The sequence below is a fragment of the Strix aluco genome, chromosome 5 (assembly GCF_031877795.1).
Source record: "Strix aluco isolate bStrAlu1 chromosome 5, bStrAlu1.hap1, whole genome shotgun sequence".
Taxonomy (NCBI): Eukaryota; Metazoa; Chordata; class Aves; order Strigiformes; family Strigidae; genus Strix; species Strix aluco.
The window spans coordinates 78,683,130-78,701,333 of record NC_133935.1 but is presented as its reverse complement, the minus strand read 5'-3'; the positions used below and the strand labels follow the sequence as shown (position 1 = coordinate 78,701,333).

Sequence of the window (18,204 nt, the reverse complement as noted above, 5' to 3'; positions counted from 1 at the left end):
AAAATTAGTATCTTAGAGCAATTGGCTGATGATATGGAGAGAGATCCTCTGTCTTCTCATCAAGGAGAAATTCTGAATCATCTTAACTAGCTAAGTAATTGTCTAATTAGTATTAAAGCTGAGCTAACATAGTTGCTTTGAGAGGATCCTTTATTCTTCTGGAGATAGCAAAAAGTAGTGAAAGAGCAACTAAGGACTGCAGTAAGATCATCTTGGGGACACTTTATTTTTTGCTATCTGTGTAGATTTTTCTTCCCACTTCATAATCACCAAAGCAGTACCATTGTATTTTGAGACATTAAAAACTGAATTTTACAAGATTAAATCTTAAAGTAATTAATGTAGCATTCCAGATTAGAAACATTTGGTACTTTTTCTTAGAAATAATTGTGGAGTTTTAATTAAACTTATTCAATCTTACAGAAACAAATATTTCATCATAAAATAGAAATAAGGTTAATATTTTAAGAAGCTCTATTTTATGAATGCATTCTTGGACTCTGTGGATTATATAGTTTGAGCTTTTACCCTGACTGCAAAACTTTGGCATGAAGTTACAGCACAGTGCATGTGTCTATTAGCAGGCATTGCCAGTCCATTGGGAAACTGAGTACTCTTACCATACTTCAACTCATTTTGGGGTCTTACCCATATTTACTTCCAAGGAGCTACCACTGATTTATAACACTAACAAGACAGAAAAATTAAGTCCCCTCATTTCACTAGCTTTGGTTTGTTTTGTGGTTTGTTTGTTTTCTTTTTTTTTTCCTACCAGTTAAAACCTGTCTTTTCCTCTTACATTTAATATTTATATTGAGAGTTAGCAGTACATTTGTTTTGGGCAGACTTACATGGGTTTAGATTATTTGGTATTTTCTTTGCATAATTGTTCTCATGGTGTCTCTTGAAAGTGAACTCAAGCTTATTATGTATGATTGCTGGAGTATATAGGATTTATTTGCACATTAAATGACAAGAAAACATCTGCTTTAAGTCATACTGTAGCATCACAGTGTGTTATGCTTTTAAACAGATTGCAAACATGTTTCTGTAAAAAATATTGAGAAGAAATTTTAATGAATATTGGTCTGAAGTTTTCCAAGAAAACTGTCTTATTTTAATTCTTCATGTACATATTTGCCAAATTATGGAAGTACACAGCATGCTTTCCTTTTTAGAGTTACAACATTCGACAGGATTATCTTGCTGACTAAATGGTATATTCCTTTAAAGACAATCTTTCCAGTATTTTCTATTGTGTAGCTGTACAAGGGCAAAATTGTAGGCAGGAAAGTACAAGGTAAAATCAATGAGCAGGACATACAAAAAAGATTAGCATTAATTACAATGTGTCTACCACAGTCTTCTTGAGACATAATCGGCATAAATCTCAAAGGAGGCGGAAGCCAAGAAACTAAAAAAACTTGGTTTTCCCCTTTAGCACCTGCACCTCATCTTTCCCATTGCCTTTCCCTGGACTTTGGACTGTGTTGCCTTGAAGCTTGGGAACTTGCCTCTTATCAGTGCAAATGGCCACACCTAATGATAAAGTGTTATTCTGATGCATATGTTGCAAAACCAGCCAGTGTTTTTGTAAGAGATGGCAGCTGTGACTATTTCTGAGAGCTCCTGTGCTCTGACATCTCTTCACACTGCCCTTGTCATGATCCTAAAGCAGGGAGGTCAGTACTGTTTTCACCTCCTCATTTTAGGTGTTTAGGAGAGATATTCGCTGGGAAGACCTCAAGAAGTTTCTGGAAGGTGTATGTGCTTCTCAGCATGTATCATATCACACAGAGTTGTGATCCTTCTGCACAGATGTAATATCTGTTTCCTTTGTTTGCTTTATTATCTTTTTACTGCCGTGGCAGCTGCCAGTATATCAGGAAATCATTATATACAACCATTTTACTGTCTCTGTAGTTAAAGATTAATATAATTTTCCAAAGACAGGTAAGTGATTTTCCTTCACTTTCTGCTGGACCTGTGCTCTCTTCCTTGGGAATAGTCTGTTTCCTCAACTATGAATTATTCCCTGGGTTTTTTTGTCTGCTCATTTCTTTGCCTTTCCCTCTCATTTTCAGGCACCTAAAAGATTGATGTATCAGGCACATAACATGGAGAGCAGACATTATACATAAATCATTACTAAATGATAATAAACTCAAATGATAAAGCCAAGTACAATAAACATAAGTGATGAAACAGATATGCACACTGTGGCTCTGATTAAAGTAAGATTCAAACAGGAGAGATTAACTGAAAAATGTGAGTCAGTGGAAGTGTCTTTAGGTATTTAGAGCTTTCAAAAACCAGACCATTTATTTAGGTATCAGATTACAGATTTAGGACCTTACTTCAGGCTAGCATTTTAAGAAAAGTTTATCTTTGAACCTTAGTGTGGGCTCTCAGCATATCTCAGATTCATCCTTGAAATGAGGTTTGTCTGGAACATAGTTTGCTGCAGGCTCTCTGCCTAATCAGGAATAGTCAGCTCACTGCTGGTGATCATATCTGGAGGAAATGTCTCATAGCCTGGTGAGTGAATTTGAGTAGCCAGGGTCAAAACTTTAGCTCCTCAGTTAAGTATTAAAATTTAGGTGAGATGAGACTGGATGGAGCTAGGAGTAAAAGAAAAAACAACCAACCCTTCTACACTTTAAGCAAGTATTTCCATCCTCCTCCATAGCATTTCACTTGGAGTATAGATCAGCCATTGCCCTTATGTGAAATAGCATGCAGATCCCTCTTCGTAAAAAGGACTATTCATGCAGTAATAGACCAAATATGAGCAAAAGGCAGACACATTAAGTCTGTTTTAGGAGAAATTTTTGGTCTTGCAAAGCATATTGTTGAGATGAACTACACATGTTAGTTTTAGGATTATCTGGTTTGCAAGAGCAAACAGAATGCAAAATGATTTTTCAGAGTAATGATATATATCAGTTGTTTCTGTATTTCTATTGGGGATGACCAAAATAAAAAAGATTTTGCAGAGAGTGGTTGAGCTGTTTATTAAAATGATCCATTAAGGTTCAGATAAAAAGGTTGTATTTGTAGTTTATCATCAAATATATATTCTGAGATGTGATAAAGATCCACTGACCACTATGCACTCTGAAGCATTAAGATTAGTTCTGCTTTTTACTACAGAATTCATCTCATGTAGTTTTATAGCTAATCCCTAGTTTTTGAACAAAAATTATTTTCTCTAGACTCGTTCATAAAAGGTCAACATTGAACACAGGACTGAATAGACCGCAAGCTCTTCAGGGGCTGGAATTGTTTGTTGTTTTAGTGTCATCCATGACACTAGACATTTTGTCAGTTTAGAACAAGTAATAGCAATGATGGGATGGGAATACTCATGCTCTCTGCTCACCAGTTGTGTGGGGAATAGTGATTCAGCTGCTAAAAGGCATAGAAAACAGTTATTCTTTGAGACTGTAATAAAAAAGGGTACAAAGGAGCATACTATGGCTACTCAACATCTACATATGGCCAAGAAGGATTAAATAACTTTTTTAAAGTTCTGAGTAAACTAGTTTGTAAATAACCAGTTATTAAAAACTGTCTTTTACTATAAAATTATTACTTCAGACACTAACACAACCTTGGATTTATTTGGTCTATATGATCTAAATGGAATAACTACAATAATACTATCAAAGTAGGTTAAGAATAATGTAAATAGAGGTCATATACTGCTATTAATCAATGCACAACAGCATGTTCTTTTGTCATTGTGGTAGGTTGACACTGGATGGATACCAGGTGCCCATCCAAGATGCTCTTATCACTCCCCTTCTCAACGGGACAGGGAATAGAAAATATAATGAAAGGTTCAAAGGCTCGTGAGTTGAAATAAGGACAGGGTGATCACTCAGCAATTGCCATCACAGGCAAAACAGACCCAAGTTGGGGAAGATTGATTTCATTTATTACCAATCAAATCAGAGTAGGATAATGAGAAATAAAAACTAAACCTTTAAAACACCTTCCCCCTACCCCTCCCTTCTTCCCAGGCTCAACTTCACTCCCAGTTTCTCTTACCTCCTCACCAGCAGTGCAGGGGGATGAGGAATGGGGGTTGAGGTCAGTTTCTCAAGCATTGTTTCTGCCACTCCTTCCTCCTCAGAGGGAGGACTCCTCACATTCTTCCCCTGCTCAGTGTGGTGTCCCTCCCATAGCAGACTGTTCTCCATGAATTTCTCCAGTGTGAATCCTTCCCATGGGCTGCAGCTCATCACGAACTGCTCCAGTGTGGGTCCTTCCCACAGGGTGCAGCCCTTCAGGAGCAGACTGCTCCAGCGTGGGTCCCCCACGGGGTCACAAGTCCTGCCAGAAAACCTGCTCCAGCGTGGGCTTCTCTCTCCATGGACCACAGGTCCTGCCAGGGGCCTGCTCCAGCACAGGTTTCCCACGGGGTCACAGCCTCCTTCGGGTACATCCCCCTGCTCTGGCGTGGGGTCCCCCCCGGGCTGCAGGTGGGTCTCTGCTCCTCCATTACCCTCCCTGAGTGCAGGGCACAGCTGCCTCACCATGGGCTGCACCACGGGCTGCAGGGGAATCTCTCCTCTGGCACCTGGAGCACCTCCTGCCCCTCCTGCTTCACTGACCTGGGTGTCTGCTGAGTTGTTTCTCTCACATATTCTCACTCCTCTCACCGGCCACAGGAATGTTTTTTCCCCCTTCTTAAATACATTATCCCAGAGGTGCTACCACTGTCACTGATTGTCTCAGCTTTGACCAGCAGCGGGTCCCTCTTGGAGCCGGCTGACATTGGCTTTATCAGACGTAGGGGAAGCTTCTAGCAGCTTCTTACAGAAGCCACACAAACCCAATACAGTCATGGATGCAAGTAAATTGAAAATGGTTTAGTCATCTAATTGGGAATCTCCTTAAAAAAAACCTGTGAAAGACAAATATCATTTCAACAGTTGTCATCTGACTATGATTGTTAGATATATGCTGAAATACGTTTTTTAATTATTATTATCTTCTTATCCTAGAAGTAAATACTGAATCTCCAGTGTCTTTTGTGAATGGAAAGCAAGATACCAAAATAATACTGAAAACATGCTGGAATGAACTTTGTGGGTTGGAAGACTGGTTAATATAAAGATGGAATTGTCATTGATGTGTGAGGACAGAAAGCTCTCCACATCTGATTTTCATGCATATTTTGTTGTAAAAGTCAATGTTCAAAAACATCTTATAGACTTAAAAAACAAAAAGAAAATTGAAAAGAAGTCTAGTTAATGTTGATTGGGTTCTTGGCTTCTGAAAAATTTATCTTTTAAGGCAATATCATGAATACCTGTGATTACCGTAATAACTTGCACTATTGAGCATGCATAGTGTCCTGCCAGAGGAGGAAATTGTGGTGTGAGTAAGGATAAATCTGATTCCCCTATGGATCCTCTTACCTGTTATGGAGTTTATCACAGCGAAAGAAGGGTATGCGGACTTTGGGTGATAGGGGTGGGTTCTTTCTTTGACTGGAGGACAGCAGTTAACTGTGAAAGCACTCTGTGTTGGGCAACAGCACCCCTACAGCTAAACCTGCCAATACAGAGGAGGGCTATTAGTCATCTTGTTATAACAGTGCATGAAAAAAAAACAACAAACACATGACAGTGCAGTTAGATGTAGAGTAAAACCAAGTATAGTAATGTTCCCCCTCCACAATAAAAACGCAGTGATTTTTCGACAGCTTTGCTTTTTTAGCATCTATGATGTTGTATACACTAGTGATACATTTTTTGTGCATTGACAGCATAATTCTAAGCCTCTAAGGGCCTTCGGCAAAATAACTAAAGGAAATTAAAGTATACGCAGACACTATACACATAAAAATCCTATTATCTATCTAATTTAATGACTAAAATAAAAGTTCCCAAACAACAGAGCAGTTGCTAAAAAGACACAAAATTTGAGCTTTTTCTGAAGGTGCTGGGATGTATCTTGAAGTAAGGTGAGGGCATACACATTTCAGAACTGTCATCACCTGAGAAAGTAGGTCATACTTGTGTTGTCAAATTCTGTATTTCATGTGTTCATAATTGAGTGGAATATTCAGCAGTCTCAACCCTATTAAAATTAAGGAGTAGATTATTCCTGACACATGTGAGAAATGCCAGTTCCTCTGTACTTTTCTGGTAATCTGCTGCAGTATTTACAACTCTCTTCCTTTAACATTTGATGTAGGAGAAAAAGAAGAGATCATTAGTGACAACAAACCAGCTGACAGTTCCATGAGTGCTTTTATTTTTTCTGGAGCCAAAGCAAAATCCTAGGGCATTAGGAATAATTTGCTGATTGCTCTACCACTCTATAAAATAGATGTTTTTATTTAAGATTTTAGATTTTGAAACCTTCTGATTGAATAAAATGTTAGAGTTTCTAGTGACAGGGTATTAGTTTTTAGCACATTCACAGAATCACATAATGGTTACAGTTGAAAGGGACCTGTGGAGGTCATCAGGCTTTGACTGGATAAGGTAGGGAATAATTTCTTGGAATGTACCAACACTTTAGAAATATAGGTGGACTGTTTGGAACCTTTTTGAGCTCTTACATACTGTTGTTATCAGTCCATCATCCAAGATGTGTTTATTCAGACATTTGGAGTCCCTGAAAGCTTCTATTAAGTCAGTAAACACAAACTTGAATGGAAGACATTAAGGATAAGGAAAAACAAAACTGAGGAGAAGATCCAAATAGTGGTTGTATATAGTCCCTGCATCCAAGAAAAAGGCTCCAGAGCAGATTTTGAGGGGGTGACTATGCACCAAGTTACTGGTCAATGCTGTCTTATTGTCATTGTGCCTTCTCCCATACCTTTATTCTTTTCTTATTTGTTGCAGTTTCTTTCAGCTCAAAAATCAAGGTGATATTCACTAGGTTAGCTGTAGACATGAATAACTGATCTAATCAGCTGCACTCTTGCCCTGTAGTCAGTAGACAAAAAGAGGCACTATTGAAGTGCCAGTCTTTTTATCTAATGTCCTATGATAGGTGAGAACTGCCTTCTAAATGTTCCTGGTTTTCTCCACTGAAGGTAACAGTTACCAACCTCAAATATAAATGTTTACATAATACACATCCACAGTTCAGTGGAAATCTTGCTTTCTTGACTGTTTAGGTAGTGCCTAGCGCAGTGTTTTGAAAAATGCTAAGCTACAGATAAGATTTAACAGCCTAAAGAATAAGTGTTCAGTTAGACTGCACTGAATAAGTATACAGTAATGCCAATAAACTTGAATTTATGTGATTTGAATATGTCTTCTAATATTCTGGAATGTTTCTTTCTCCTTCTAAAAGCATGAAATATGTTGCCATTAAGAGATGCTAGAAGATGTTTAAAGCAACTGAAGTTAAAAAAAGTCAAGAGGTAACTTTAAAGGGATTTAATGACAGGTTTACTCCAAAACGTTTTATTCTAAAGATGGCAAGCTAAAACAGCCTTCAGAAATTTAAGATTTCTTTTATTAGAACTGCTTTATTTCCTTCAGTAATGATTAGAATTCTTATGATCTAAGACAGAAGATTGTGGACTGCAGCCATAGAAGAAAATTGATTTTACTTTTATTGCTGCCCATTAGATACCAAGTAAAAAAAAATAAAGTGCCTTACAGCAGCATGCAGAAATAGCAACTCATCAAGCAGACTATATGCTAAGGTATCACAGTTCAGAACAAATGCCAGCACTGTCAGTGACAATGCCTTTGAACAGGAAAAGGTTAAGTATCTTTTTTTATGGCATTTTTTTGTTCTAGGTTTCTGTTGCACTTCAAAGTTGATATAAGGAGAAGTAAACTTGATTCTATTCTTCTTTTGATATTAGTTGTATCTTCCAACACACTGACCGAAGTCTTTTGAGACCTTTGTGTATATAGCATAATTGAGGTGCATAAGGTCAATTGAGCTGCATAAGCTATGGAGAGCAGTCATTGTCTTCAGAAGCTATGCATAACAGTAGTCAGGAAGTGTATAACAAATATTTCTACTGATGCATACAGGAAAAATAGGCAAGAGTCTCTCACTAATTTTTGATATATTAGCTTCCCAGTGGCAACAGAAATAAATATATAAAATCCATTTTTGTCATGTCAGTTCTTCTGACTTTTAATGTATACACCAACAATTCACATAAGCAGTGGTAACTGGGTACATACACAACTCTACAATGGAAACAGTTGAAAAGAACTTACTTTATTTCATAGTTGTGATTGCTTAAAAGTAAGCTTATCAATTAATGACAATAATCTGAGTTGCCGAGATAACTTGTTCTTCTGCAGTCACATACTGAAAATTTTTATTTGACAGAGGTAAAAGCTGGTCTTCTTTTTGCATTGAAAAGGTAACAATCTCAGGTTGATTGCAACTTCAAACAAAAAAAAGTCATTCTCAAACTAAAAAAGTAATCAATTCCTCCTTCTGTTGACAAACTTCTGCAGGAATATTTGCTGGTTGGTTTTGGTTTTGTTTTTTTTTTTTAAATTGACGTTAAAATAAGCTAAATGCTATGAATCTATTTACTGCTGATGATATAGTACATTCTGCTCATGACTACTATTACAGTAATGCAATTTGTAAAACTGGTAGGATTTCATGAATCATTGAATGATTTTGTTGGCAATCACTTCATATATTGAAATCAGCTGCATTTCTCCATACCACCACTCCTATTGTATCACACTCCAAACCACTAACGGTGAGGAAAGCCTTCTAGTTTAAAACCGAAATTTATCCATGGACAATTTATATCCATTTGGTTTGCAGCCAGCATACCCCTCCTCCTATGTAAGTCATATTTGAAGGATTCATTTGCCTAGGTTAAATTAGCCCTATTCTTCTAACCACTTCTCCAAAAATCAGCCGTCTGACTAAGCATTTGTTTGCACATACTTTCTTCACTTGGGTTGAAATCCAAAAACATGTTTAAGATCCTAAGTGACATTTTAGACAAAATTTATGTGTATGGATTCAGGAGAATGATCCTGCAAAACTGCCTGTGACCTCCACAGGCACACAGTATCTATGAAAACCTTTCCATATTTTCCTAATTCTGGACACCATAGAGGCTCAACTGTGGATCCTGTCTCTGCCAAGAAAGCTATTTAGGCTTTTACGTCCTGCCTAACAATCTTTGGATAGAGTGTGGGTTTTTTTGTATTTTATTTTTGTATGTTTTTCTCCTGCCAGATCTACAGTCTGATTTGGTGGTCATGCTCTGAATACATATGTCTCTCTGTCATTCTGTGCAATGGTGGTGGTAACTTTTTTACATGTAAGTCTAGCAAATTGAAAATTTCCCCTAAAGGTAGGAGAACTGAGTCCTCAGTCTGTGTGGGATTTGAATTTGTAGTTCACACATCCCAAAGAAATGCTCAGGAGGCCACTATTCCCATTCTAGACGGGAATGTAACCTTCCCTCTCTGCGTCGTTCTGTTCAGGCAATGTCTACCATATGCAGAGGGACTCAGCAAGGAAGATGTACAGACTTCAGGAGTACAGAGCAATTATTTGTTGATGAGTACACACGGCAGACAGATACATCTGAAGAACTGTTAATATACTCACCACCTCATTGAGGCCCTTGGATAGTGTTTTCTGGCCAGACAACCATCAGTCAGGTTAGGAGGCATCAACTTCTGCTCCTAGGAACAAGCCAACCAAGTGTCACTGTTGCTGAGTTGCTGCCATCTACTTCTGTGTATTTTTCTTTTGGTTTTACACCTCTTCATGTCAGTATTTTTCTTCTTGGTGGTTTTGCTCTTTGGTTTTGGTTTTGTTTTGTTTTTTTTTTTTTTCCTTAAATTTTGTTACATCACCTGGCTTTGTCTCAAATACCTTCTCACATCTTAACAGCCTTTTTATCAGTAAAACTCAGTTAAGGACTCTCAGTTGTGCTGCACCAACCTAGGCCTTGCATCCTAGACATCTGAACCTCTGGTCCAAGGATTTCAAGAGTTCCATCTCTCTTTCTGTTTGCAAAAAGGGCCGTTTTGCAACAAACAGGAGAGGGACCTCACAAGAGGAAGAGTAACTCTGGCCTCATGTTACAATATATCTTTCCAGGGCAGGAAGATGTGAAGGCTTCCAAAGCCTGAATACATATCTGCTTTAAAGTAACTAAAGCATCAGAGAAGAATGTAGGGTAATTTCCCTCTATAGGATGTGTCTTCCCTACCTGGCAATCTCTTAACTCATCTCTGCTAACTTGACTTAATCATTTCATGATGGCACAGGTTCAGTTATTGTTCTGGAATCCAGGTATTCTCAGTGTGTAATAGTTTCATTTTTACCCATAGAATAAATGATATTATCAAAGCAAAAAATACAAGGTTTATGTGACACAGTCTTCCTCCGGTAAACCCATATTGCCTTTTAGTATATGGCTCTTTTCTTCATCAGAAGGATCAATTCAACTTTCTTTCAAATAATTTTCTAAAACTTTATAAACATTTAAATTGGACTAGCAGAGCTGTAGGTACCAGAAACACTTCTACACATTAAATAAAGGTGTATGTAAGTTGAATGTGGGTAAGCTGTGTGTCTCTCAGTTTGGGTGGATTATGTATATCTCATAGCTGCTTCATTTGGCTTATGCAATTATACTTTAATGAATATTATTAGACTATGATCATGCATTTCAACATCCAGTATGATGATTTCTGTTCTGTGTGCTCATTTCCTGTTGACATTTGCTTGTGTTCTATTATAAAAAATTCAGATTAAGCACATATATGGACCACACCTTTAACTCTGAAGCAATCTTAACTGCACTGTGGATATCTTGTATCTATGAGGATATGAAATATTTTGTTTCTTGTTTAAATTTCATTTGCGGAATTTGACTTTGCGCAATTTTTGGAAATTCTTTCCTCATTCCTGTTTTTTCTGATCTTCAAGATGGAGTTTGCTATGCTTATCAGATTGCTTTCCTCTTTGGGTGGGCTATTTGGTTACTTTTTCTATTATTTCATTAAGTGATTTATCCATATAAGAACTTGGAAACATGCTCTACAAGTTTGTAAAAATAAAAACCAAATCAATTAAAAATAAATATCCAAGGTAAAACTGTCTTAGAGCCTCAGAACAACTAGTTTATATTAGTATTTATACCAGAGACGTCTTACTTTTAAATGTATGTTTATTGTGTTTTCTAAGAATCATACCCAAATCTATCCTTAGTAAAAAAGAACTCAGTAAATTTGAGTAATAAGAAAAATATTTTAGTGACTGCCTGCATTGTTTCTTCCCCTGTTCTGTTTATGAGGTAGTTAGGAAGAAAAAGCATGCTTTTCTTTTCATAGATATATTCATTTTTTTATAATTAGCATATGGGTTTTGATAAAGATTGTTTTGCAATGTGATTATCTTAGATACTGAAATCAGAAGGATTTTAATTTTTCAGAGATTTATTTCTTAATGCTTTTTTCATTCCTGTGTTGGTTTTATGATTTTGTTTTACTGAGAGCAGTGAGGAGGAAGAATTAGGAAGGGATAAAGATAGGATCTAACCATGACAAAGGAAGTAGTTAGTTGGTATATAAATGAAACTAAAGCATTTGCCTCCTAAGTAACTTAGAGATGTTTTATGGGAAGAAGTGTTTGTTTTCACCTTCACCTTCACAAATATAGTAAGTACTTTGATTTACTTTCAGTTAGAGAAAAACTCTACCAATTGCATTTGCCAAGAGTGGCTAATGAATTTATCAACATACTGCAATAAAAAATCCTTGACTGACAGGGAGATGTTATAGTTGACCTATTATTTTCAGCTTGAAATTATCTAACATTGTGGTATGTGAATACAAAAGCAAAGGAACTGAAATGCCTGAGCTCATGCATGACAACTGAAAAAAATAGGCATTCACAATGAGTGTTAGATGATGACATTTGTTTATTACAGAACTGAATGAGGAAAACACTGTGACACAGCTACTTTGTTCTGTCCAGCAATATGGGATTGTAAGGATTGCTAAAAACACAGGGAGAGAGCCGTGGATTCAGAATATTAAAACACACTTGTGATCACTTGTTATGCCCATAATAGTGTCTACTGCCAATTCTGGAACCAAAGGGTGTGAAGAATTCTATAAAAACTAAGATTTATCCAGTGAAGACTGCTGAAAGAAGATGATGTCCGTTTCCCAGGTCCTAATAAATTGGGGTTGACAGGCTAACTGAAAAGATAGCCTTAGGAAAAAGCTTGCATTCAGGGCATGAGGTTACCTGAGGAAAAGACAAGTCTAAAACTGAGACATGTGACTTCATGGTACAAGATTTGATTTTACAGAGAACCATTCTGACAGAGAATCAGGAGCTAGAGGGCTGGTGATATAAGAAGATTTTTGTAGGCTCTTTTGTGATCAAATATCCACATGATTATAAAAACTTAGATTGAAATTTAAAACACATCGCTTGGGAGAAGTATTTGCCATGCCTATTTAGCAACACTAAAAAATAAAGTGGTAAATAGATGCATATGTAACAAAAGCCCAAGAGGACAATAGCAAGGTTCATTAAATCACTGCGTATCTGGACAATTCCACGTCATTTCACTACCATCACTTGCATCAGTGTGGCAAGGAGGAAAGATTGGGACTTCCATCTCTTGACAAGATTTAGGGCAGTTTGCCAGTTTGCTCATCATCACCTTCCTTTGCCAGTGTTAATTGTCATTATTTTTCTTTTTAAGAGACTTGTTCTACTATGTGCTCAGCACAAAGCACAGTCCTTGAGTTGAAGAACTTTCATCCAGGGAAAAGAGACTGAATAGGGACAGTGAGCAAAACTGAGAGGCAACAGTGGCTGGATAACTGTTTTGGTTTTTAAATACTTAATACTATTACTAAAGTTGCTAAGGTTATTATAGGCAGCTCAAAGAATTGAGTCTGTGAAGGATTTAAAGGAGGGAAGGGAAGTGACTTGATGAATCTTAGAAGGAGCAAGTGTATGAGCAGTGAGTAGGATGCAGCTGAAGAGGTACTAAATGGGATTTACCTAACCAACAGAGCTAGGAGATGTAGTAAGAGCCAAATGCAGATGTATAGAAAAGAAACAAATGTAGAGACCCTAGAAGCTGGATATGCTATAAGGAAATAAATGGAAATTAAGTCACAAACAAATGGTACTGTGAGAAGAATATGTGCGTTTAATGTATAAAGTAACATGTTCTTTAAGAATACCTACATAGCATGTATGTAAAATCAGCATACTCTTAAACCATGGATTATTTCATGGTAGAAACCACTTAATTATGTCTTTATGAAATTAGAGATGGATAAGGATAGATTAGAGAAGCTTAATAACATTTAAATATTGTCTTATTCCCATGCCCTGTGCTGGCAGAAGCTATATTAGCACAAATAATAATGGTATTATTTCTGCTTACATTGTAAAATCAGTATTTGTCAGGCTGATTGGAGAAGGAAAAACCTGCCTTCTTTTTAGTGGGTTTAAAATCTTTTGGACCCTCCAATAAATTTAATAAAAAATTGATTTTTTATAATTATCTAGCCAACTTTGTGTAGTGGTTTTTACAAACATTATGACAAAAGAATCAAGGATACTATGTAATTGGAACTTTTTTCTGCAGTCTATTTATGCTAAATGTTATCTAGTATATTTAGTCACTTACAGACTCCTGATAATGCTAACATCATGATTTTCTGTGGGCCAAATTTATTTCCTGGTGTATTACTTCTATTTTAAGTTTATAAAAGACAGTTCACAACATACGACTTCTAATATTATTTTCTAGGAAAAAAATGTTGCTGCCCATAAAAAGGGAGGAAACTGTAGTAAAAGTTCCAGATAAACCCCTTTAACAGAAATAGTTGTAAGAAAACTAAGCTGTATTTTACACATTCTTTAAAAGAGAAGTTACTTTTATTTGTATTTCTTAATTAGTACTTCCCAGACAACTGACGTGTTGTTGGAGCACTTTAGGTCCTATGGAGGAGAATAATCTTCCCTGAAGGATTATGTTTTAATGCTTTGTTCCAAATAAAAATTAAACCTAAATAGTCTGATACAGTTTGGAGTGACTGTTATGGGCTTCATTGTATTTGGACACAGCTGATTCAGTCATTAAAATTAATTTATTAGGACAATATTGTCAAATAATTTTAATAAATATTTATTTGTGTCATGTAGTAGGACTCACTAGTTTGGTCATTTTCTATAAAAGTAGAATAATAAATACACAAGGCAATTGTTAGATGACCTGGATGATAATGCATGCATTCTTGCATTTCTTGTGCCTGAAACAAAATTCGTCAAAGAAAATTATTTTATATATTAAATAGCCTCTTAGCTGCATTTCAACAAAATTAGCCCACATAGCCTTTTCTCACTAAATTTTGCTTCACATGCAATTATATCATCTGCAATTTGTATTTCACTTATTAGCTTAATCAGCTATTTTTTCAAAGGGACAGCATCATATTAATGATTCAATTATTTTAAAAACAGTTAAAACCCAAGAAAATTGTAAAGCCATTTAACAATGGGATTTGGATCTGAAGTATGCAGATAGACTTCACAAATTGGGGTTTTGGTAGATTTTAGATAATTCCAGAGAGTGTTTGAAACCAGCTAATCTTGAAATGTCTTAATTTCTAAAGATGCCAAAAATCACAGTATCCTGGACATACCTACTGTGCACAGAAGCTTTACTAAGCACCAATGCTTAGATGTATCCTGACTGGGATGTGAGAGCTGAGCACATAACCTCCATCATTAGAGATGAGTAGAGAGATGCCTCACTTGTTAACTATCTTGAAAAGCCATTTGTGATCCTATCATGACCAACCCTTATCACTCTGTGAGAAATATGACAATATGCTGGCATCACCAAGTGCTAAGTATTCTTGGTAGGAAAACCTGACAGTGCATTTTTTGAAGTTAGGCCCCTCTTTACACTGAAATAGGAAGGTTACATGGAGTCAGAAGTAGAACAGGGAGTCTGGTGCTTACGTCCCAGTCATTTGGGCATTCTTTGATGGCAGGAGCAGAGCTGGAGTTCTAGTCTCTGCTTTTGGTGTTTATTACTGTATTACTTGTTAATATAAAATTCATGAATGTTTCTGGGGTTGCACACTTCTGCCAGATACCCCTTCTTCTGACTAAATGCCACATCTTCTGGACAACTGATTATATACAACTGGATATTCTGAAATACTGAATGGTATATAACTGATCAGTCATCCATACTATCCTAATATAATCTGCAGTATTAACTATATAATTACTAATAGAACAATTTTGCTGTTTTTCATGTGCTTCATATTCAGTAGGCCACTAAGTTCTCTAAATCAGAAAAATACAATAACTGAATTGCTGAGACCTTCCATCATCACAGTAAAAGGAGTTAAAAACAAGCATACAAAGATTTTAATGTACAGCATAGACTTATTATCCTCCAGTGTTTAGATAATTCCACTAGTGAATTAAAGCTTCGTTATCTGTTCTAGTATCCAGAAGATTCTGGGCTTTTTCTTTCAGTACTTTCCTGTGTTTAAAATTTCCTTTTGCTATTTTAAAGAAACTATACCCCAAATCCCACTGGAAACAGTGAGACTACTCCTCTCATATAGTAGCTAGGCAACTTGCAACAAGATCTTTTGCGCAGATATAAGCATTTGTCCTTTTTTTTCTGATTTTCTGGGAAGAAGAGTGAAAGGAGCCAGTGTGCAGCAGGGATTTAGTGTTAAAGAGAGCAGACAGCAGATCTTCCTTTTGGGTTACAGCCATATTAAATTTATACACTGATAATATACACAAGTTCAAGAGGGGAAGATAACTTCTGAAGAGAAACAAAAAGAGCCATGATTCCCAGCTGTTCCCCTTTTACTCAGATTTACAAAATTAGAGTGACCTATTGATAGATTAGAGAGGCTTTAGAAAACAAAAGATGTTGGAAATATATAAGCAAACTTTATACATAAAGGTCATCAATACTTTGGAAGAATGTAATTGCTGTTAGTTTTCACAGTGCATTTTTATATTTGTTCATCTTGGCTTTCTGGAACCCGACATGCTTCATTTCTGTTAGAAAGGTGTTATGGATCTTCCTGCAAGAGCAGCAAACAAGGAAAATAACTTCTCAGTATGCATAGTGTTCAGATTAAAAGTATTCAATTGTATCAGTTGAAAACATCGTATGATTTTACTGTTAAGTTTTCAAATAAGTAACTTCCTATGTTTGTTGTATCACAGGTACAGGAGTGGCTGTGCTTAAACTGCCAGACCCAAAGGGCAATGTCAGGACAACTTGGGGATATGGGCAAGGTGCCACTTCCGAAAACAGGCCCTTCACAACCAGTATCCAAACCACCTGCTACTCCTCAAAAACAGCCTATGCCTGCTGTCTCACATTCTCCTCAGAAGATTTCCACACCGCCTACTCCAGCAGTAGCAAAACCGAAAGAAGAACCAGGCATTCAGAAGGAAGTTCCAAAACTTCAACAGGAGACACTTGAAAAAACATTGTCAGCTGAGAAACTCCAGCAAGGAATTCAAAAAGAAGATGCAAAACTTAAGCAGGGGAAACTTGTCAAGACACCCTCAGCTGATAAAATCCAACATGTTTCTCAGAAGGAAGACCCAAGGCTGCAGCAAACAAAACTGACAAAGACAGCCTCATCTGATAAAATTTTACATGGAGTTCAGAAGGAGGATGCAAAATTTCAAGAGGCAAAACTGGCAAAAACATCCTCAGCTGATAAAATTTTGCATGGAGTTCAGAAAGAAGACATGAAACTTGAAGAGGCAAAATTGGCAAAGATACCCTCAGCTGACAAAATTCTACATGGAATTCAGAAAGAAGACCCAAAACTCCAACAGATGAAAATGGCAAAGGCACTATCAGCTGACAAAATCCAACCTGCAGTTCAGAAGGAGGATGCACAACTTCAGGAGGTCAAATTGTCAAAGGCAGTTTCAGTTGATAAAATCCAACAGGGACTTCAGAAAGAAGATTCAAAACTTCAACATGAGAAAATCATGAAAACTTCATCAGTGGAGAAAATCCAACAGGAAGCTCAAAAAGAAGAATCAAACCTTCAGGAAGGGAAATTGTCAAAGACACTTTCAGCAGATGAAATTCCTGCAATAAGTTCAGACCAAAAGAAACTCCTAAGCACTTTGGAAGAAGATAAAAAAACTGTTCTCCCAGAAGAGACCATACCACATCCAGAGGACAAAAAAGAACAAATTACAGCTGAGACTAAAGACCATATTGCTGAAGAGAAAGCAGAAACTGAAGCACTTTATAAGGGATTGCAAGCTAAGAAGCAAGAGGATATTAAGAAAGAGGGTTTGGCAACTGGGATTTCACAAACGGCTTTGAAAGCTGAAAAAGCTCAGGAAGAAGAAATTCCTGATCAAACAGCACCTTTGCCAGGAACTGACCATGTAGAAGCAGTGAGAGGAAAAATAGTAAGTGGCTTTCTTGCTCCCACCCCCCTTCTTCCTTGCTACAATTTAGAATCTGATCCTGACAGACCCTCTCCTTTATGTATTCCTGCTCTTTATTGTTATTCTCTGTATGGGATAACTCTAAGTTATAAAATCAATGACTCCTGTTGAGTGAAAGTTTCACCAGTTAGTCCTATGCTCTATCTGTGACTTTTCAATATTTTTTGCATGATTTTCAGGCTCAAGCAGTTAAGCATTTGAAACTAAAGCAAAGTTCCTATTTAAACATTTTTCCAATATTTCTGATTTATTTCCCTGTTTCTGTAGACTCTCTGGACTTTGGAGTTTAATTGTTGAAACTGGAGTGTTTTCATAGTTCTTAATCCCAAAAGGGATCTGTGACAGTAAGGTGTACCATGTGTTGCAATACCAAAATATCATAAACATTTGAGGAATACTTTGTGATACCTAAATATGGTATGTTAAAGTATGCAACCTTTACATCTTTTTACTATTTCATTTGCTTATCTCATATGGACAAGTACTTTTAGGCAGGGTTCTTGGTGGTCTCTCAAGTCAGATGCATGGATGAGTTTATGATATTGTGTACTAGATGTCTGCATTTCTTAAATGCATTTGCTGGATATGAAGACACCAACAAGTCACTTTATCAGCTGAAATGAATAATATACACAATTTGTTGATAAATGAAAAATGATGGGTTTTTTATATCAGCACCGCAAATTAGTTGATAATTATTATGTTATG

The 18,204-nt window shown here is 36.6% G+C and overlaps 1 protein-coding gene across 1 annotated transcript in view; it reads left to right on the top strand.

Moving 5' to 3' along the window:
- PCLO (piccolo presynaptic cytomatrix protein) overlaps nt 1–18,204 on the top strand; it is a 382,367-nt gene that overhangs the window by 155,345 nt on the left and 208,818 nt on the right. Inside the window, exon 4 of the mRNA XM_074827920.1 lies at nt 16,237–17,457. Within this exon, the coding sequence (XP_074684021.1) occupies nt 16,237–17,457 (1,221 nt within the window). The remainder of the gene's footprint in view (nt 1–16,236; nt 17,458–18,204) is intronic.